This window comes from Anolis sagrei, chromosome X (assembly GCF_037176765.1).
Source record: "Anolis sagrei isolate rAnoSag1 chromosome X, rAnoSag1.mat, whole genome shotgun sequence".
NCBI classification, from domain to species: domain Eukaryota; kingdom Metazoa; phylum Chordata; class Lepidosauria; order Squamata; family Dactyloidae; genus Anolis; species Anolis sagrei.
The window spans coordinates 15,078,027-15,100,352 of NC_090034.1; the positions used below are offsets into that span (position 1 = coordinate 15,078,027).

Here is a 22,326-nt window from a genome sequence, read left to right on the forward strand (position 1 = left end):
AGCACTGCTGAATCCAGACATCGTGTCTTCAAACCCCAGAAAGAAAAGCTGTAGTCACTGCATACTCCTCAGTTCTCTGAACACAATGGGTCTCAAGCTGGCTGTTCTGCTAAATCGTGATCTTGTTCAGTTCATGTTTGTACTTTGTGTACCATTTAGGGCGCTCTCACATCCTTCAATGGCATGTTATTTGTACTAAGTGCATTAAAAACACATTAACTACAGTCCTCTGAGCCAAATCCAATCTGCCAAGTAGCATGGTGTGTGTGTATGTTAATATTTACAAAGAAGCGTGAATAAGACGTTATTACATCTCTTTAAAAGAAATTAACTGATAATAATTATTATGAAACACAAAGCATTATAATCTTTTTAATCCTGCTGCTAAGATTTGCAAATCTATTCTTTATACAGATAAGTTATGCCTGGTTTACTATTTTTTAAGATTGCGTGTGATTGGTGAATTGTTACAGATTTTGTTTTATATGCTCTAATTTTTGTAGTATGTTTTAAGTGATGATTATTTTGTTGAGTGGTCTGCAGCCACACAACACAGCTACCAGCTAACCATCACAACCTTCTTAAATCTGGATCTTTAAAAATCCATACTCCATCATTTAGATGGGAATCAGAAATTATGTTCTACCCCAGATGTTGTTGGACAGCAGCTCCTAACAGACTTCACCATGGACTCTATTGGCAAGGAGATCTGGGAGATGCACCTCAGCAATATCTGCATGTCTGCCTATTTTCATCCTTGAGTTAGAAAAATTATTTGCAGGGTGACAATCAAGGGCAATACAATGTAGTTAAAAAGTTTAAAATGAGTCCAGCAATGAAAATGATTATAAAAGGCTTTCCAAAAGGAGGGTCTTCAAAGTGCATATAAACGCGTATGGCCTGCTAGATTTCCCATCTTTATGGGAGCCCCTGCAAAAGAACTCCGTCTTCTAGGACTTGGGCTAAAACTCAGGGGAGGTTCAAATGACAACATCACAAATCATAGAAAGCCACGCTTCTAGACCAGCAGTTCTCAAAGTGTGCTCCAGGAAGCCCTTGAGGCTCTGCAGAGCATACTGAGGGGGTTCCATGATGGCCCCTTGAGTTTCTGCTGGTATTACTACTACTACTACTACTACTACTACTACTATTATTACAAAGGCTGGATGGCCAATCTGTTGGGGGATGCTTTGATTGTGTTTTTTCCTGCATGGTTGAAGAGGGGGTTGGACTGGATAGCCCTGGGCTCTTCCATTAAAATACTGCTAAGTTTATGTTAGTTAAAAAATGTGCCCATGTCTGATATATATATATGTATGTATGTGTATATATATATATATATATATATATATATAAAATATGTGACCCCCCTGTTGGCGTAGCAGGTTAAACCAGTGAGCTGCAGAACTTGCTGACTGAAGGCTTGGCATTTCAAATCCTGGAAGCGGGGTGAGCTCCTGCTGTAAGGCCCAGCTTCTGCCAACCTAGCAGTTTGAAAACATGCAAATGTGCGTAGATCGATAGGTACTGCTTCTGCGGGAAGGTAACGGAGCTCCATGCAGTCATGCTGGCAACATGATCTTGGAGGTGTCTATGGACAATGCCGGCTCTTCGGCTTAGAAATGGAGATGAGCACAACCCCCCAGAGTCGAACATGGCTGGACTTAATGTCAGGGGAAATCTTTACTTTTAATATAATATAATATACATATAAACATTTCTTGGGGCTCCATGAGAAACTTTTTCTTCAAAAGGACTCCGTGGCTGAAAAAGTTTGTTCTGTTCTAGACTAACTCATGATTGCTTGGGTACATAAACGTTCAGAATAAGAACTATTTATACAATTTTTGTTATCTTTCACTGTACAAACATTTGGTGTGATGTATGGAACAAGGGAAAAGCATAACTCATATGTATGTATGTATGTATGTATGTATGTATGTATGTATGTAAAACATTTATATCCCATCCTTCTCAACCCCCGAAGGGGGATTCAGGGCGGCTTACAATTGGCAATCATTAGATGCCGACAAAGAACAATTACAGCACAGCAATTAACATAAAACAGGTCAACAATAGTAAAAATAAAAATGTAAACCACTTTGCCCAACAAACTCTTAATATTCTATCTACATGAATCAAAGGAACATGAAAGGCACTGCAAGCTAGAAAAGTGAGCCATAGCAGAGCACTTGATGAACCAACCTGGTTCATCAAGTGCTGGATGATAACTCTAACAACTACCATGTCAGTTGTTAGAGTTGCTGGATAACTCTAATGCTGGATAACTTTAACAACTACTATGCTGGAAATGCTGGATAACTCTAACAACTACCATGTCAGACTACAAAGAGAAGCCACTGAAATCCACAAGAATGTGGACAATTTCAACAGAAAGGAAAAAACAATGAAAATTAACGAAATCTGGCTACCAGTACTAAAATAAAAAACAACACTCAAAAACAGGGGAATTCCAGAAAAGAAACAATCAGGGTCAGCTAAACACTTTTCAACAAAGGATTCCCCCAGGCAGTAACAAGCCACCCAAAAAAACTGTCAGGCCATCAAATGCTAATCAAGGTGGCCAATTGAAACATTCACACCTACCTCCAACAGACAAAAGTTCTTTCTCCTACCCTGGACTTTCCACGGATATATAAACTTATTTTTCCTAGTTTCCAACAGACCTCACAACCTCTGAGGATGCCTACAATAGGCACAGGCGAGATGTCAGGAGAGAATGCTTCTGGAACATGGCCATACAGTCTGAAATACTCACAACAACCCTACATACACAACCTTGGAGCTTTATAAAGTAGATCAGCTATTTTCAGAAAGAGAAACAGTCAAATGTGCACATATTTTCTAAGTTTAAAATATTATATGGAAATCCAGGGTACTTTATAATTATAACTCTATGTTACTGAGACAATTGTGTTTTATCTATGCCTGATTATGTTGCCTCTGCTTTGATGCAATTTGGGCAGATGGTTATCTATTCAATAACCAGCTCAATCCGCAAGAAAGAAGGGCAGACCGACCGACTATGTCTCTACTTGTTATGAATGTGGCATGGTCTCTAAAGCACAGAATAAAGAAAGCACCACTGAGCATCATCTTATTTTAGAATTATTCATGATTTTCAAATGTGATATGACCTTAGTTGGGGTTCCTAAGCGTTATGAAGGAAAACACTGACTCACTTTTTCACTTGATGTAATGTTTAACACACTTGTTTCCTTCCACAACAATATTTTTGTATTGGCAAACTCTGAATGCTCAAACATTCCTCAAAGGACCTGCTGTTATTCTATCTTCTTTCCCATCCCAAGCCAACACTGAGAGAAAAACATAAACACAGATATGAAACATACCTGATCAAAAAGATAAACAGTGACATCATCAAAGAATGTGACTGCTTTCCTGTCGTTCTTCTGAACACTTTCAGCAGGCCTGTTTTCTTCCATTTGCTTTGGATGTTTCAACAAGCCCCTTAAAGTTCTGCCATCATCGCGGTCCATGAGAATCACTGGAACCTGGTGCATAATTTCCTCATCACTGTCAGAGCTGAGCCCATGAAAATGAAACGTTCTCATGTCATCCTCAGAATCATCACTATTTTCATCTTCCTCGTCAGCATCGTCACCATCCATTGACAGACTGAGCATTTCAGAAACATCAAGTTTACCCAGATATTTCCCTTCAACATCTGGTTCTTTCAACTTATGACCTTCAAGGTGACCCAGTAAGGACTTTTCAAAGATTTCTGTTGGTGTAAGCTTTAGGTCTCTCTCAGGGAGGAAGTCTGCTGTATTGGTGCCTGTGCAAGACACACTTATGGGGGACTCCTCATAGATTTCCACTTCATCATCTGCAGCAGTCTCTACCTCCACCACAGGTAGCAGCCCAGTTGTATTACTACCTTTATGGCAATATTTCTGCTTTCTTTCATCAATTCCAGGGCCCTCTAGCCTCTCATCCAATTCTACCTGTAAGCATGAGTTATTAGAACACCGGCCATCAACTATTCTATCCTCATTTGGTCTATTTCCAGTATTTATATTCTCTTCCAATTCAAAAGAGTTCCTGGTAGCACTGGTCTCTAGAAGTACTTTTGGTTCTGTGGATGTCTTAATCACCTCAGATTTCTTATCTAGTTCCGAATCATTGTCAGAAAAATAAGCTGAATCTCTATACGAATTCTGAATGCCACTAAAAACAGACTTGGAAACCTCTTCACGCCTATCCATGATATGTGCTGCATCCAAGTCAGGATTTACATCAGATGAAACAATTATCATGGGGTTATCACACAAAAGATGATCGCCATCTGCACTGGACAAAGCAGTTACTTCACTAGAGTTGCTGCCAATCAGATGTGAGGTCCATTCAGGAGACTCCAAATTTTCAGTTTCATAGCCACTATCAGCAGGTTTGTCCGGTGGCAAAAGTTTCTGACCTGCTAAAGATACCAAGACCTCATTCACATCTAAAGAATCTAATGAGTCTGGTGTGTCTACAGATTGCCCCGAGCTCTGAGGAGGAGTTGATAAACTGTCTTCCAGCAGACTGTCATGACTTGTCCGATCTGAAGGAAGGACAGACAAGAGAGTGACGTCTTTGAGGAGACCCTCTGAGTTTAATTTTTGGATCTGAGCAAAAGTTTCCTCAGTTTGATCCAGAGGGTATGTATCATCTTGTTCTAATTCAAACTGCTTATTCTCCAAATCATGGATCAATTCTCCCCAACAATTATTTTCAAGTTCCTGGTTTTTCCTTTGCCTTTCTGCCTCTTGTACATGGACCAAAGGGCTGTCAGAGGAACTGACCTCATCAATTTGGCTTCTGGCATTTATGGATTGTGTTTCAGTACAGTCTGCTTCAGAGAGGCAATCCTTTCCCAAGTGAGAATAATCCATAATGCAGGGGGCATTATTATCAATTCCTATGTTAGAAAGAGGCTTTTCAACTTTTGATAAAGGGGATGTGTGTTGAATATCTATGACAAGTGTGCTAGAATCCATCTGATTTGATACAAGGGAGTCAGCAGAAAAACGTGTGTGTTTATCTATACCTATCTGAACAAAACGCTCCTCTTCATGGACAGGGGTATTTCCAGTAACACTGCATTCAACTCCCAAAGGATCTGTATTTGGTGATTCTAGTGTATTTGTGATATCTAATACCCTTCTGAGATTATCACCATCAACATCACCAGCAGCTTTGTTATTCAGTGCCCCCTTTAATAAATGCTTTTCTTGAAGAAAAACATAATTATCAGCCAGCTCTTCTGAAGTCAACACATGAAGATCAGTCTGCTGTATGGTATCCTCAAACAAGGAAAGATTTGAAGTCGCTCTAGGACTGATGTTCTTGGAGTGATCACGTTTAGATTTCTCCAAAACAGAGTCAGAAACTGTTTCAAGTGCCACATGAATGTCATTTATATCAGTTAATTCAAATCTATTTCTGGAATTGGAGAATTGTTCAGTTGTGCTGAGATCACTAAATGTATTTTGGAAAGGGCTTTCAGGGCCATTAAGACGGTATCTTGCCTTTGGATCTGTATTATACAAGAAATCCCCTTCTGTAGTTGATTCAGTAGCAAAATCTCTAAGAACCATGACATGACTGTTTTTGTCTTTCAGATTTTCAGGGCTGTCCACTTCTGTTGTCAATACAGCAGCCTGGTTATCAAAATGTATAGCATTACCCCCACTCTTCTCTTCCAATTGGATATAATAATCATTTCCAACAGAAGGTTTATGAGCATTGAACACAGGAAGTTCACCAGGCACACAAAGTGCAATTTCCTGCCCACTTTCGTCTTGCGCTCCAGGCCCCTGCTCCATAAGTGTGTTCTCAAAAACTTCCACGGGGAAGAAGATATTTGTATAACTCATCCTTTCATCAGGATCCACCTGGCTTTCAAAGTGATCGTGCTTGGCAGCCTCCCAGATGTATTCAAAGTTGAGCCCTCGACTTGTTTCAGTTACTGTGAGGACTTCCTCCATCTCATGGCCAAACCTGCTCCCTGGGAAAGGATCCAGGATTGGGAAGGCAGAATTACTTGAGGAGTCTCTGTTTGAAGTATTTGGCTTGAGATCATTCCAGTGTTCAGGATCAAGCACTGTATCCCTTTGACTTTGCATACGGAGATACGTTAGAAGCTTATGCACCTCTTCTGCTGTTGCTCTCTTGTCTGGTGACAACCAGCAGAACTGCAGGACTTCGTACCTATGAGAAGAACAACACAGTTAAATACTAAAACAAAACAGTGCTAGTTCCTTTCTGTTGTTTCTAATTTCTCACCCTCAGCTTGCTTTCAAAGTGCCTTACGTTCACTGATTACTTTATTCCCAGCTTGTCATTCTTCAGGGGCAAACCAAGAAAGACCAACTTGGAAGTCCCTGAATAGACTCAGAAGTGGAGTGGACAGATCAAAAGACAAAATGGAGCTACCTAGAAGAATCCTCCACCTTGTGTGACTGTGGAGCAGAACAAACAATTCCGCAAATGTATGCTTGTCCACGATACCCTGCCTCATGCACAGAGGAAGAATTGTTTAAAGCTATAGACAAAGTGGTCATTGTTGCCCGTTTTGGGTCAAAAATTATTTAATCACTTGTGTTCCCTCTATTTTCATCGTTTTTATACTTATCTATGCAATACTTTTGACACTAAATAAATAAATTCTCCTGAGTAATTTTTGGCATTACAGAAGAGAGTGCTACAATGCAGTATATGAGTGACATCACTCCCACCCTAACTCAACCTCCACGTAACAATAAATCCAACAACTGCTGTTGTCATACTGACCCAACTCACACTGGGAAGGTGTACACCACAACCATGCCCTAAATGATTTAAGACCACCAACACCTTTTGTTAGACTTCGAAGTCCACAAACTGATTATGAGGTTCACCTCCTGCAACTGATCTCGTACTCAACAGTCTAGGTGTAGCTAATCTGGTTTCAAAAAAAAAAAAAGCCAAGTTCCTCTTACAGGTTTGCACCCAACTCTAATAAGAATGTGAGAGATTCAGAATTACCATCTATCAGAATACGGCTGTTGAAGGCATGGTTCCAAGAGCTTTGTCTGCTTTTCTTTTATGACCTGCATCAAGACCTCATCATCAGATAAATCAGAGTAAGGCTTTGCAGCATTGCTGAAAAGTTCCCATAGCGTCACTCCCAGTGACCTGCAAAAGGAAAACATTCTGTCAGATTTCAAACCATACCTTGGCTTATAGTACCTAGGGCATATGCCATGATCACAGAAAAAAATTGCAAACTCTTCATTCTTTAATGTTTCGATTATCAAACTAATTATTACCAGGAGCTTGACTGGAAGCTCCCACATAAAATACCAAAAAATCAGCCTTCTATAAACAAGAGAAGTAGAAGAGATGCAAACTCCCGCTTTCAGTTTAGATAAGAACCACAAAATTTAAGAAATGAATGTTTATTCTAAATGGCACAAGTTAAATATAAAAAAGTTTTTATGCAGAAGAGCACCCTGTGATTTGTTCTAAGGCAAAATTGGAGGTTTTCCCTTCTTGCTCACATTGAGGAAGAAAGGGTGCTCAACTCACACGGGCTCATTCACAATCTAAAGTGTGATTTAGATGTCCATCAGACCAGTTCAGACAACTTCAAACATTCTCAATAAAACACTTTTCATACCAGATGTTACTGTATTTTGTTTGTTCAGCTGTTAAAAGCCTGTCCTGAAAGCTAGTCACCAGCTCCGGTGCAGTCCATCGAAGAGGCACAAGTTTCTTTTCATCTGTTTCAATGTAATCTTCCTGTCATATGAAGTAGAAAACACACAATGAAAGACAAATCAAACTATATGATGTAAACCAAACCAATATAACCAAGAAACATTGAGGAAAGAGCCCATAATACTACTATGTTGAACAAAGCAATACTGGTGGCACTGCTTCCATAGACCACTTCCCCTGAAACACAAAAACGTTTCAGTTGCAAGAAATACATCCAGCATCACCAAAACTACACGAAAATGGGGTACACAGTATTGGGATAGTCAAGTATAGCGTGGATGGACAAATTCCCTACTGGCTCTCTGAAAGTCCACAAAATTATAAAAAAATTAATTCAGATGGATTGGATGTGGCGTAGCTGGTTGGGAGTCAGTTGAATTAAAATCACTACTGACTGAAAGGTCATGAATTCAAAGCCAGCCTGAGTCGGAGTAGGCTCCCAACCATTTGTCTAGATTGCTGTCGACCTTTGCAGCCCAAAAGACAGTTGCATTTGTCAAGTAGGAAATTTATGCAGGGAGGCTAATTTAACTAATTTACAACACCATAAAAATCTACAGCAGCATGCAAAAGAATGAGGAAGTACTCCATTGATGTAACAAATGGATGAAGCGACAGCAACCCCGATGGCTGGAATTCGATCATACCCTCATGAAGCTGGAAAGTTAAATAGCCTCTGTGTGTCTGTCTATATATGTTGTGTGTGTATGCCTAGAATGTTTGCCATGTATATGTACATTTTAATCCACTCTGAGTCCCCTGCGGGGTGAGAAGGGTGGAATATAAATTCTGTAAATAATAATAAATACTACTGCAAAACAGTATAGCACAGTTTTTGATAGAAATAATAAGAAAACCATTTGTTCAAATTGGAAAAAGCTCAGCATGTGAAATGTAGTTGATAGTTTCTCAGGCTAATGTCTAATGAAAGAATTCTGAGCAGCCAATTATCCCTCACAAGCTGGACATTTGTTCAGGCACCTGCTCCTCAGTAAGTGAAGGACAAACTAAATATTGTATTAAAAAACCAGAATAATGCATTCTCAGATTTGTGATTTTAATAAGCAGTCACAGGAGTTTCTAAATGTGAGGAGAAAAAAACAGAAAAATGGCTTAAATTCTCCTTCCCTCACAGCTGGATGTCTTAAATTCTCCTTCCCTCACAGCTCTTCCAATCAAGTTCACAGCCTCTGGATCCTACTTTTCCTTTCAAAAAACTACCTGACAGTGTCCATTTGGCTCAATTTCTAAGTACAAAAATATTTTTCTGAAATAAGCTATCATATAATGCTTCCTCTGTGGTTTGACTTCCACTGTTTTAGCCAACTGCTACATTAAAATAGAAAGCATGAACAGAAGATTATCAAATCCAGAATATAGTCAGATTGTACCATTGTAAATTAATGGTACAAAAAACTACAATATACACAATATACCAAATTAAGCAACTCCACATAACATTGACTGTAACAATAGGACATTTGTAGGGGTGAGCAGTGCTGGGTCCCTTCTAAAGTAGGAAAAACACAAATACAAATAAAAGTTAAGAATGCTATTTTCTTCCTTGAGAGAACACATCTCTAGGCATTTGTAGGTCTTCCAGCAAATTTCTATGGTCAACATCTGCCAGACATTGACCACAGAATTGTATTGGCAGACCCAAAAATGTCTAGAGCAAATTTATTTTTTCATCACATGTATGACAATAGTGGAGGCAGTGGCAAATAGAGAAATTCCCAAGTAATCAAATCTGTGAATGCTTAATCTGCAAATGTGGCGGGATAACCATAGTTTCATTCAATAATCAATCAATACTGCTTCATTCAAGCTCTTAATGTAGTCATCCCTACAAACATTTGCTCACCTTGTATCTGCTGAATCCGATTCCATAATCTCCAATTTTCACATTTAAATCAGATGTAAGGAAGCAATTCCTTAAGGCTAAATCTCTGGGGGAAAATGTAAAAAAAAAGCTGCAATGAGAACCAAAGAAATGGCAATACAAGCTTTGGTAACTAAAGAAAAGAAAAAAAATCTAACAATGAAGCTGCTTGCATTTCACTCAGTGGCATACTGGATTTCAGTCTTAAGCACAGCTGATTTCCAGCATCAGCAACAAACATTCTTAATCAGTATGGAATAGTTATATGCTTATTTATTTTAACACTGGGGAGCAAGTATATCATCTAGAATTGGTCTGTCAGACTGGAAGTCCAGGTCCTAAGGTTCCCTTAGTGATCTTAAGCCAGTTGGCTGCAGGTACCAGCCATGGGGAAGATGGCAAGCAGAGCTGTAGAGAAAGAAGGTTGTTTTTGCAGGAAAGTAAGACATGTCCCAATCTAGGTCAGGGGCCTGTTTCCACCTTTCGACTTTTTTTTCTTGGAAAACGTGAGAAGGCTGAGTTCCAGTATTCAACTGTACCTCAGAACAGTAATAGTGGAATGGACAGACAACTCGTTCATCTATTCTGGTCTTGCCAACACTGATTAGAAGGGCTTATGTAGTGTTTCCAAAATGGCGTTTTCCAACCTCCTTTAGGAATTCAACATGGAACCTTCTGCATATAAACCGTATGTTCTACCATTAAACCATTAAACTATAGCCATCCTTTGGAGGAACTCTTACATCTTGCATTTTACTATTGAACTTCTGCCTTGGTGCTTTATCAATAATATATGAAGAGATGACAGCATTAAATATCTGAAAATCTTACCCATGCACAAAATTATGCTTATGCATTATGGTGAGTCCAGCAGCAATCTCACAGGCCATCCTCTGCAGGAACATTACTTGCGAGTCTCCTTTAATGTTCTCTTCATTGCAAAGATATGTTTTTAGGTCACCCTGTAAAAGGAGTTTAAGAACACTCATCAATGCTGGTCGCACCTAACAGATATGTAATGAAGCAGCACACATCGTTTAGTTCTCATCAGTCAACAAGGTTATTAGCAAGAGTTATAAATAACCGTGCTTACAGAACTCTGTCATCAGATTTCCAGACTCTGTAACAGTTCGATGAGAAGGCACCTAAGGTCCATGTTATGGTCCTTTTAAGGCCATTTGGTGATTACTCTATATCGGTACCTATTAACTGACCTGGATTAAGATTACAAGATAACAGGGAAAAAATATGAAAAGACATAAAACCAAAGGGACTTAGAGTTGAGAGATAAGGAGTTATATGAAAAGGAAGAATCAGAGGTAAGAATAAGTACTGGAATAGTGCAACGCAAAAGTGATTGTTAATTGGCCTGCAAGCGACAGGCAATTGAAATATTTTAGTCAATGAAGAACAAAATTCATTAAGTACAGGCTCTATATATGCAAACATAAAATAACACATAGCAGCCAAAACCAGACTATTTCAACCACTGTATTTATTATTTATTTCAAACATTTGTACCCCGCCCTTCTCAACCTCCCGGGGGGGGGGGGGGCGGGGCGGGCTCAGGGCGGCTTTGAATTATTATTTGCCAACACACATTTTGGTGTATTTATGGGTATAGTTGACCTGCTGATTCCAAAAATGGTACCAATTTTCCCCTACTGGCTCTAGTTTGTGAGATACAAAACATATGCCATATGCCACTCTTAACACTGCTCACTCATAAAAAATCAGGATATTTTAATGTAGTGTTTAAATAGATATCTTTTAAGCACGAAGGAAACATACTAAAGATTAAAAGAAAAATGTACAATATGAAACTCTACTTATTTCACACCAAAATCACAGATTTATGAAACAAACTTGTCATTATAAATACAATCAAATATGAGAAACTAGAGCTATGTTTATGCAGTTCTATGTTCCGAATCAGCGTCCCAAATAACCCCAGGAACAGGTCTAAAACAAAGAAACCAAGAAAAAGAATGTTTGGGCTGTGTAATTTACTGATGCTAATGTTACTATCAAGAGGGGGACAAGAAAAGGGCATACATCTCTAGAATTAGACAAACTTCCTGACATGTTTCATGGGAAGGGTGTTGAGAAAATATTGGGAGGATAGTTATAAGGTTTCCAACATTTTTAATCCCCACATTTCAGGCTGAAGGGACACCTGAAAGCCTTAGGCAATTAAAGATTGGAGCAGATACATGTATTAACCTTCCAGGGACCTAAGTCAACCTTCTATAATTTTTAGTTCTTGGAAGTTGTAGTGTACTTCTCCTCCCACTATGCTTAAGTATCAGACATGGAGACTGTGGACTATGGGAGACCTGGGGCTGGCAAGTCAAATTCAGTACTTCAAAATGGATCAGGAGCTGATGATGTGAAGTAGATGTGTGTTTCAAGGTGAGCATTTAGAAATTTGTCACCTTAGGTATAGATATACTCCATGGGTCATTGCATTGCACTGGCCCTCAAAGAGTAAGTTACAAAGAGAAATGTCTCACCTTGACAAACTTATTTTAAAATACATCTGATAGAATCAAACAAATGGATCTTACATATAGAGTCTGTGACAGATTTCTGTTTAAACATTTAGACCAGTGGTTCTCAACCTGGGGTCCCCAGATGTTTTTGGCCTACAACTCCCAGAAATCCTAGCCAGCTTACCAGCTGTTAGGATTTCTGGGAGTTGGAGGCCAAAAACATCTGGGGACCCCAGGTTGAGAACCACTGATTTAGACCTATTGCCATTTATAAATATATTACACTCTGCGCTGTCACTGTAGCCCCCAGGCGGCGAGGTGCAGAAGCCTACTTCCAGAGACAGATTAAAAGCCCCACTGGTGGTTTTGTCCTCGTACACATATGATTCATTGCAGGAGCACATATCCAAGACTTGAACCAAACTGCCTCACCAGCTCTAGATGGCAGCAAAACTCTAACAAATGATTTGTCTTTCAGCAAGGGACTTTTTGAACCCGTGAACTTCAGCAGGGAGAAGAATTGGATGGTTCTCTAGGTCAGGGCTTTTAAAACTTTTTCAATTTGCAACTCCATTATGTCTAAGGAATGTATACAGAGCCCCAGATATATTTAAAAAGGATACAAATCAAACCTTTACTGATAATAAAACATAATTTTATTTGAAATCCATTTAGGTTTAAAATAATTTTTTAAAGAACTCTCTCTCCTCCTCTGCACAAAGAAGCCAAGAGGAAACAAATTCTCATGGCGAGTGCCTTCATGGGCAGATTTTGTCGGCACCAAGTTGATGCATTGAGGAGTATGGAGCGTAGATGGGATACCTGAATCAGAAGGCAAAATGGGTGAAAGAGGAGAGGAAGAATTCACTCTAGCTCTATATTATTATTATGATTATGATTATGATTATTATTATTATTATTATTTGAAACACAACAAGATGAGTCCACAGCAAACAAGATCACTTTGCTGGATGTTGTATTGGATCTAGGACTGTGTGATGTATTGGCGAATAATGCGTGCAAATCCCAGTAAGGTGGCCTTCTGCAGCTGGCAGATGGTAATTTTGTCAGCGCTGATTGTGTTTAAGTGCAGGCCAAAGTCTTTAGGCACTGCATCCAGTGTGCCGATCATGACTGGGACCATCTTGACTGGCTTGTGCCAGAATCTTTGCAGTTCGATCTTTAAATCCTCATAGTGTGTCGGTTGTTTCTATTATTATTATTATTATTATTATTATTATTTTACTTGCTTCTCCTTGTGACTCAAGGAGGGTTACAACATAGCTAAAAACACATAATCATTATGTAAAATACACATACTACAACATATTTCTACAAAATACATATACAGTATTAAAATTCACAAAACAGTGACTAAAACACGGGTTTAAAATTCATGATTAAAACTGACTGGGTAGGCCTGCTGGAAGAGATAGGTCTTAAGATGTGTTTTAAATTCCAATACATCATTTAGCTTTCAGATCTCTTCTGCCAGATCTATGCGTCTCTCACTGTGACAAGCACAATAGGATGGAGAGAGAGGAAGTACAGACACCCGCCTCCCAACCAAAAAGGGAAGGGAAGGAAATGAATGGCCAACACATTCACAAGACAAGAAGGAAGGGAGTGAACCCAAGACTTCTGGGACAGGACGGGAAGGGTCACACACACTGACAGACAGGAGGGGCACTTCCTCCCTCTGCCCACGGGCCAATACAGGGGTCCCCCCAAAAGCCCTCCCTTCCTCCTTGCCCCCTTCCCTTTCCTCTCTCTAAGGTAAGCAGAAGAGGACGCTTCTCTCATCCTTTCTCTCCTTTCTGGTGCCCCTTCCTCCTGTTAAAAAATTGTCCAAACCCCATGTGTGGCCACAACCCACACTTTAAGAAGCTTTGCTATAGATCAGAGTTTTCCAAACTGGTAATTGCGACACCTTAGTGTGCTGGCTGCAGTGTGTATGTGAATCACAAGAATGTAATGAGAAACCTGAATCTATGTGAAATAAGTAAGAAATCATATATGTTGAAATATATACCATAAATGAAAGGTTTAAATGGGATATACTGTGTCCCCATTAATTTCCTTATTACAGTTTTGTATGCATTCCTATCTCTTATCAGGGGTAGGTTTGTCATCCAGTTTCCTAGTAGAACTGAATTACGGTATTGTGAAATGATGCCTGTCTAAAAGTGGTATGTCACCAGCATGAAACATTTGGAAAATTCTGCTCTAGATGTTGTTAGAACTGCTACTCTAGGTATTCCTCATCATTGGCTATTCTGGCCAAGATTGCAGAGTTATAGTCCAGCAACATCTAGACCAGTAGTTCTCAAGATGTGGCTCCCCAGGTGTTTTGGCCTTTAACTCCCAGAAATCTCAACCAGTTTACCAGGTCTTAGGATTTCTGAGAGTTGTAGACCAAAAACCTGAGGACCCACAGGTTGAAAACCACTGATCTAGATGTTGCTGGACTAACAACTCTACTTTAGATTATTAAATGATTAAACATTATTTGGTTTAGATTAAGCTTTCATTAGGAGCAGAACCAAGAAATGAATGAGAGCTTGGTTTGTCAGGTCTAACTCAGTTCAAACGAATCTCGAAATATTTGCTTGAAGAATGGTTAAATTTGGATCTACATTTGCATGCATCACTCCCACATAAACACACGAATCTGTCAGGTACTCCCCCACCCCATAGTAGCTGATCTGGCACAGTCTTTTTAAAACATTGTTGGCAACGCCATCTAACACATTCTAGAGGTTTTCAGCTAAAGATCTGTCTTATCCTGAAGCAAAAAATCCTGGTTTTTAATTCAGACATGCAAACAAAATGGATTCATGAGGTAAGCTGATGAAGAACTATGGAAGAACATGACTGAAATACCATTAAATGTGAATTATTTTATTACTCGGAAAAAGCCACCTCAAGTAGAGGGAAACAATCCCCACCAAATCCAGTTCCCACTGCCTGCAGATGTTACCACAGATAACTATGTGAAGATATTTTTCATGTAGTGAGAAATGCAAAATGAAAAAGGAATGCTTCCTTGTATTGATTTGAGACAGTATTTGCTGCCTGAAGCTTACTAATATCGCACAGTGTAGGTATGGCTGTAACAGCTTATTTTAACAGGGCCACACAGCATAGTATGCAATTAACGCCAGCTTCACATCCCACTCCTCTTCTCACTTACAAAAGCTACACAGAGATCACAGACTTGCAAAAGTCACAAAATGTTATTGCAGCTGCTGTACTGCACCTTATTTTACTTTTGCTTGGCTGAAGCAGGACACAGAAACACGGGTTTAATTTCAATGTCCATCACTTAATAGCAGCTACATATATGAATGCTACTAAGTTCACAAAACTCACTGCCTTGTATTATCTCCTAGCAAGTTAATTTTTTTACGGATTATACTTGACAGGATCATGGCAATGTTTGAAATGATGTGCTAAATCCCCAAGACATTGCAGAATTAATAAAAATTACAGTCTGTCAACTATACCCACTTTTTCCTATGCAAAACCTTCTTTGAAACAGGTTAAACATATCTGGAGCATGGCAGAATGCATTATAAATAAATGATCCCAAAGCAACCAACTATATAAAAGTTAACTCAGGAAAAGCTCATGTCCATTCATCCACCCAAACTTACAAACCAGGAAATTAACTGAAAAATTAATTAGCACTCAACCCCACTAGAGACAAAGGGAAAATTACAAGATCAGTATAATTAGGCCAGATCTAGTTCGGAAATATTCAGAGAAGGGAAGGAAGGTTGTTTCAAATGCCATAGACTCAAAACAGTGGTCTTGAACCAGTGCTGGTTCCTGGGCCACTGGTTGTCAATCCCTGATGAGTTTTAAGAAAATAAATAAATAAAAAGGAGTGGGGTGGATTATAGTTAATAGGAACCCATATGCTACCAGTTTCTGGCATGCTGGGAAAGAAGGAGATTGATGGCCCTTGATATCAGAAACGTTGAGATGGAAGGAAAAGCTGCTAATGCAGATAATGGAAATTGTACTACAATAACAACTGGAGATCGATACATCTCCCATCCTAGCACTAGACAGTGGTACTTCTGGTGATGTCTTTGTTTTAAAGCTAATCTAAGAAGAATATGGAAGAAGAGGCCTAGACAGTAAATACACGTAGCTCGGAATACGTACAGAAAAGTGGCACCTGTAGCCTGCAAGAACATAAATAACCCCCCAAATTGATCAAAGAATGTATGTTAGAACACTAACTATCTCTCTCCTGCCCTGATTTTTGCTCCAAATATTGCCTGGCCTACATTATCTGACTTGTTATTATTGTGCATTATTTTGTATTATTCTTGATGCTGTTTGTACTTTTTGCTGTTTGTACTTTTTAAGACACTGAATTTTTAAGGCTCTGTATGTAAACCGCCCTGAATCCCTTTGGGAGAGAGGGTGGTCTAGAAATAAATTATTATTATTATTATTATTATTTGAAACATAACAGATTAGTACACAGCAAACAAGATTACTCTGCTGGTTGCTGCATTGGATCACATGTCAGACACTTCCCAAGGGTATAGGACTGTGTGATGTATCGGCAAATAATGCGTGCAGATCCCAGTAGGGTGGCCTTTTGCAGCTAACAGATAGTAATTTTGTCAATGCTGATTGTGTTTAAGTGCAGGCCAAGGTCTTTAGGCACTAATTATTAATTATTATTATTATTATTATTATTATTATTATTATTTTCTTCAATAGAAGTGGTTCTCAACCTTGGGTCCCCAGATGTTTTTGTCCTACAACTTCCAAAAATCCCAGCCAGTTTACCAGCTGTTAGGATTTCAGAGAGTTGAAGGCCTAAAACACTTGGGGATCCCAGGTTGAGAACCACTGTTCTATAGTATTGCTTATCAACAACAAACAGAGCATGACCGTTCATATTAAGTGTTGACATTCACATGATCCAAATCTATCATCACACTGTTTAAGACCCTTCTCATCTTTTCATTCACCAAAGGTAATTCCCCCTTTAGACTCAAAAACCTCCCCAGGAAAGAACCAGAGATCAAACCAATACCAATATGCTACCACGGTAAAATAACATTTACTCACCAAGTCACAAAATTCAAAGACCAAAAGGTAAGGGATAGCTTCTACACACTGCCCTGTACATTGGAGAATATTAGGATGTTGAAGAATTCTGAAAGGAAAAGAAAAACAGGTAAATAAGAGACTGTAAAGCATGGAACGGTGTTTCATTCCTGGTTTATGAGCTAGTTAATAAATGAAATCCAAGTTGTGTGAGTCCAATAGACTGGTTCATCTTCCATGGATACCAAAGAACATAGGGTTTCTGTTGCTGAACCCTAGCGGAAAGTCGCCAACTGAGTTGATAAAATTATGTGAAATATATGACAAAATTAAAAGCACATGTGACAAAAGGCACACAAAATATTTCACTTGGCATCAAATGAACACAATTTATCTCACTGCTCAGCCCCCAAAAGCTCATTAGGTAGCTTCAAATGCTTGCCTAGGAGGATAAAAATGAATATAACCATGTGCACCCTTAAATACCTATATGAAAATCAAATTAAACTGAATAAAGACATAGTACATACACAAAGATTCACACATACTTGCTTTAACCACAACAATTCAAAGTTATCTTAATAGCAAGTGCAGGAGCAGCCTAATACTTGTTGCTGCTTGGTGCAGAACATATGCTACCACCCACATCTAAATAAAGCTGCACAGTACCCAACAGCAGCATAGTTCCTTTGGTACACAAAGGAAGAAATCTTATATCTGATACCCAGATACCATTTATTTATTATTCTCACCTCGAAGGGGACTCAGAGCGGCTTATAAAATATATATACGTACAATATATTATATTATTAGCATATTACAATATCAGTATTATATATTACTATAGATCTGATAGTAAAAAAAACCCCAGCAGCCTATGTGGGGAAAGGCAGGATAAAATTAAGTAAATAAAATAATAAATAATAAATATTGCTTTCTTAGGCAGCCACCTAATTCTGTCTGATAGTAGACGCAGAGCTGGATGTGGAACTACCCAAGTTCCTGATGAAGGTCTGAAAATGATATTATACCAAAAGTCAAGGTGCACAACCTAGCTTAGCAAAAAATCTCACAAGTAAACCTTCACTATTCATGTCAGTTGAAGTGAAATAATAATAATGATAATAATCACTAACTTTAGAAAACGAACAACCAACTAATCTAACATCTGGAGCAGCGACCTTGTTCTGCCCCTATTCAGTCCCTCAGAGATCACACGATCTAAATTTCCAAGTTAATTGTTTCTAATTTTATGCCATCTCTCACTACTACAAGATCTTTGAAAAAAAATGTTTATTTCACAATAAGTTAAATAACACTGTTTTCAAAAGGTGGGGCATTAATATTTACAAGGTTACATCAGATCACTGTAAGCTCCAGAGAAACTACTTACAAATAAGGCTCTCCATGCCTCAAAAAACGGTCTTGTTCCTTGGGACCAGCACTTGCTTTTAATTCATTCACAACGACTCTTGACACACTGGTGCCAGTGTAAACTTCTCCAAGCAGAACCTAAATGTGATCACAAAGCCTCAGTTACATTTTCAAAAGAAAGGAAACTGCAATCCACATAAAGAAAATACAGGCAGTTACAACATCCTAGTGAAGTACGGGGCTAAGACAACAGGAAGTGAGAGAAATCTACCCTTTGGAAGAGAAATCCATTCCTGGAAGAGTTTTCATGGGGAAAGGTATCTTCACTGAAGCTTTCTCACCAATCCTTATTTCCACAAGACTTTTTTTTTTCAAAATCCAATTCTCACAGGAACAGAAAGGGAAGTGAGAACTGCTAAACAGGGGCACAGGCAGCAACAGAAACACCACAGGGATGTTAACCCTTCCCTATGCGACCCATATATGTGTGTGTGTATGTGTGTGTTTGTAGCTGGAGTTGCACTTACAAAATGTACCTGTTCTGACTTACATACAATTCAACTTAAGAACAAACCTACAGAACCTATCTTGTTTGTAACTTGGGGACTGCCTGTAAAAGTCTCTACAAATGCCTTCCAAGAAAAATCCCAGATGTTACCTTATACAAACTCAAAGCACTGGTCCACCAAGAATATTCAAGGTGTGCTCCTTGGCCCTTCAAAAAAGCTTTCAGTGGGTTCAGGCAAACATCCTGACAATCAGCATCCCCTTTTATGAATTTATATTTCCACCCTAAATTATAATTTTGTTTCATTTAAAATTATAACTTATCTAAAGCTTTGATTTGAATTATTTGCCTAACATCTCACTCAGAGCACTGTTTTACAAAAACTTGGAAGAGTTTAAGCAATATGACAGATGCAAGATGTTTCCCATGCATTTAAAGGCCAACATGTCCCGAGTTCTTGTTTTTAAAGAACAAATTAGTCTGAGCAAAATTAACATATGCCAGAACTGGAATGGTGGGCCGAAAAAAAGTGGTGGCCCAAAAGTTACAGCTGTATAGTCTCATGACTATTACATAAAGCAAAATGCTTCCAACAGGAGTAAAGGATCATTTTTTACAGCTTTTGGACCAAAAGAATAATGTGTGGGTGTAAAATGCATGCTTTAAGAGAAGAGTAGGTGAAAAAGTCTCTAAACACAAAAGACTGGAGATTCTGATCATATTTTTACAACCAGAAGTACCACCTTTCCTTGAACAATCAGACCAATCAGTCACTATTAGGGTTTTCTTTGACCAAGCAGAAGGGAAGACTGCATATAGACTGACCTACAAAACACTCGTGCACATTGGAGGTACACTTAGGCCTCATAAGATTCCCAACATGCATGTGCATTGTACCCAGCTAAACTTTCCTACTTTGCACTCCCTCCACAGAGGCTGGCAAACTCTCAATTCCTCCCGAAAGGCTGCAAAACATGACTACAGAAACACTGGGATATGAGACAAAAGCAAGAAGGATTAGAATTTCAGGCTATGTGACTGATATTTGAGAGATGAACTAAGATAGTGGCGTCAAACTTGTGGCCCTCCAGGTGTTTTGGACTTCTTCTCTCAGAATTTCTTGCCACTGGATATCGGGTAGGGTTTCTGGGAGTTGAAGGCCAAAACAACTGGAGAGCCACCTCTGAACTAAGACATCCAAATCCACTCCAATATCTAACCAACTGGAGTTCCCATTACACTCACTGGATGACCTTGAGACAGTCATTTTTTCAGCCAGACCTACCTCACAGGGTTACTGTCAGGATAAAGTGTACAGGTTAGAATCATGTATGCCCTTTTAAGAGAAGTATAATATACATGTGCAAAATAAATAAATCTCAGAGATTCCAGAAACTCTGCCAAAATTTATGAAAATCCACAAATGTTAAGAAAAGGGGGACCAACCTCACATTTCTAGGGAAAATGGCATTGCCTAAGTTTGTACACATTTATAGACCTGTCCTTGTGACTCAACAGAAGTCACGGGGGAGGTCTATAAGTATACATTCTAATACACAGTACATAGGAGCTACAGCTATCTTAGTGAATGTTTCTGATTTTGAACCATTAAAATATGTTAACGTGTTAAAGGAAAGCAACAGAGAACCAATATTCTTTCACCATTCAAATCTGAGAACAGCACTGCACCAAGGTTCCAGTGCAACCTCCATTTTAAAATTCAAACAGCATAGGTTTTTCCTGAAGCATCTTTCTGATAACCTGGCAAGTTCACTCTTCAAAATATATTCGAGAGCTATTTTTGCTCATTGCAGCAGAAAATATTTTTACAGAGATAGAGAGTTGCAATATTAAAACATGCACTTGCCTTTCCAAACCAGCCATTTCCAATTTCTTGAATATAGTTCAAGTTCTGACGGACAACTTGAGATTTCAGTGCTTCTGTTAAAGAGAAAATATAGGGATTTGTTTTTTTAAAAAAGCTACATATTTCAGTGAATTCAATATTTTCCTTTCTTAAAATGCCATGTAGCCTTTCACACATGCCATGAGATACATGATGCAAGAAGCGTAGTGACTGAAAAAACCAATCATAGTTTTGCCCAGGATATATATGGTCAACAACAAATGTATATCTTCAAACAAGGCACCTCACTAACAGATGTGAATCAAACCAATCTCTGGCTAAAATGGGGGAGGGTTAGGTGATCCTCAAGGCAAATCTAATTGTTGAACTACAATTTACACGCAGCACAGTAAATTATGAGAGACGTGGCCCAAAAAGAGAGGCACAGCTGTCTGTCTCTACATCAACAAAATATAGAAGCAGAGCAGTGTTTCTCAGCCTGGGCTCAGGACCTCGGGGGGGGGGGGGGGGGGTTCTGTGCGTGTTTCAGAGAGGTTGCTAAAGACCACCTGAAAACACCTTTTTCTGATGGTCTTAGGAACCCCTTTGGCAGAGAAGGCTGAAGATCTCTCCACCTTCGTTTTGGAAACAGACGGTGAATTATAGGTGAACTATAAATCCCAGCAACTACAGCTCCCAAATTTCAAGGTCTATTTTTCCCAAACTCCACCAGTGTTCAAAATCTGGCATATTGAGTATTTGTGCCAAGTTTGGTCCAGAACCATTATTGACTGAGTCCACAGTGCCCTCTGGATGTAGGTGACCTACAACTCCCAAACTCAAGATCAATGCCCACCAAACCCTCCCAGTATTTTCTGTTGGTCATGGGAGTTCTGTATGCCAAGTGTGGCCAATTCCATTCTTGGTGGAGTTTAGAATGCTATTTGCTTATAGGTGAACTATAAGTTCCAGCAACTACAACTCCCAAATGACAAAATCAATCCCACTAGTATTCAAATTTGGGTGTATCGGGTATTTGTGCCAAATTTGGTCCAGTGAATGAAAATACATCCTACATATCAGATATTTACATGACAATTCATAACAGTAGATTAATTAGTTATGAAATAACAACGAAAATAAGTTTATGGTTGGAGGTTGCCACTACATGAGGAACTGTATTAAGGGGTTGCAGCATTAGGAAGGTTGAGAAACACTGATATAGAGTCTGTTTCTTTTTTCAACTGTCTAGGTCAGGGGTGTCAAATTCATTTTCACCGAGGGCCACACCAGCATTTAAGAGAATAAACTACAAGCTGTGCAAGATATTGCCTTGGAGCGGCGGGGGATCGAGGGTTAC

At 39.0% G+C, this 22,326-nt stretch overlaps 1 protein-coding gene across 1 annotated transcript in view; it reads right to left on the bottom strand.

Annotated features, from left to right (window-relative positions):
- Positions 1–22,326, bottom strand: part of LOC132782037 (serine/threonine-protein kinase LMTK2) — a 73,490-nt gene that overhangs the window by 10,359 nt on the left and 40,805 nt on the right. The window contains exons 4-11 of the mRNA XM_067473511.1: positions 20,988–21,061; positions 18,632–18,750; positions 17,260–17,347; positions 10,502–10,632; positions 9,653–9,737; positions 7,688–7,809; positions 7,054–7,203; positions 3,375–6,237 (exon numbers count right to left, since the gene is read on the bottom strand). Of these exons, the coding sequence (XP_067329612.1) occupies positions 3,375–6,237; positions 7,054–7,203; positions 7,688–7,809; positions 9,653–9,737; positions 10,502–10,632; positions 17,260–17,347; positions 18,632–18,750; positions 20,988–21,061 (3,632 nt within the window). The remainder of the gene's footprint in view (positions 1–3,374; positions 6,238–7,053; positions 7,204–7,687; positions 7,810–9,652; positions 9,738–10,501; positions 10,633–17,259; positions 17,348–18,631; positions 18,751–20,987; positions 21,062–22,326) is intronic.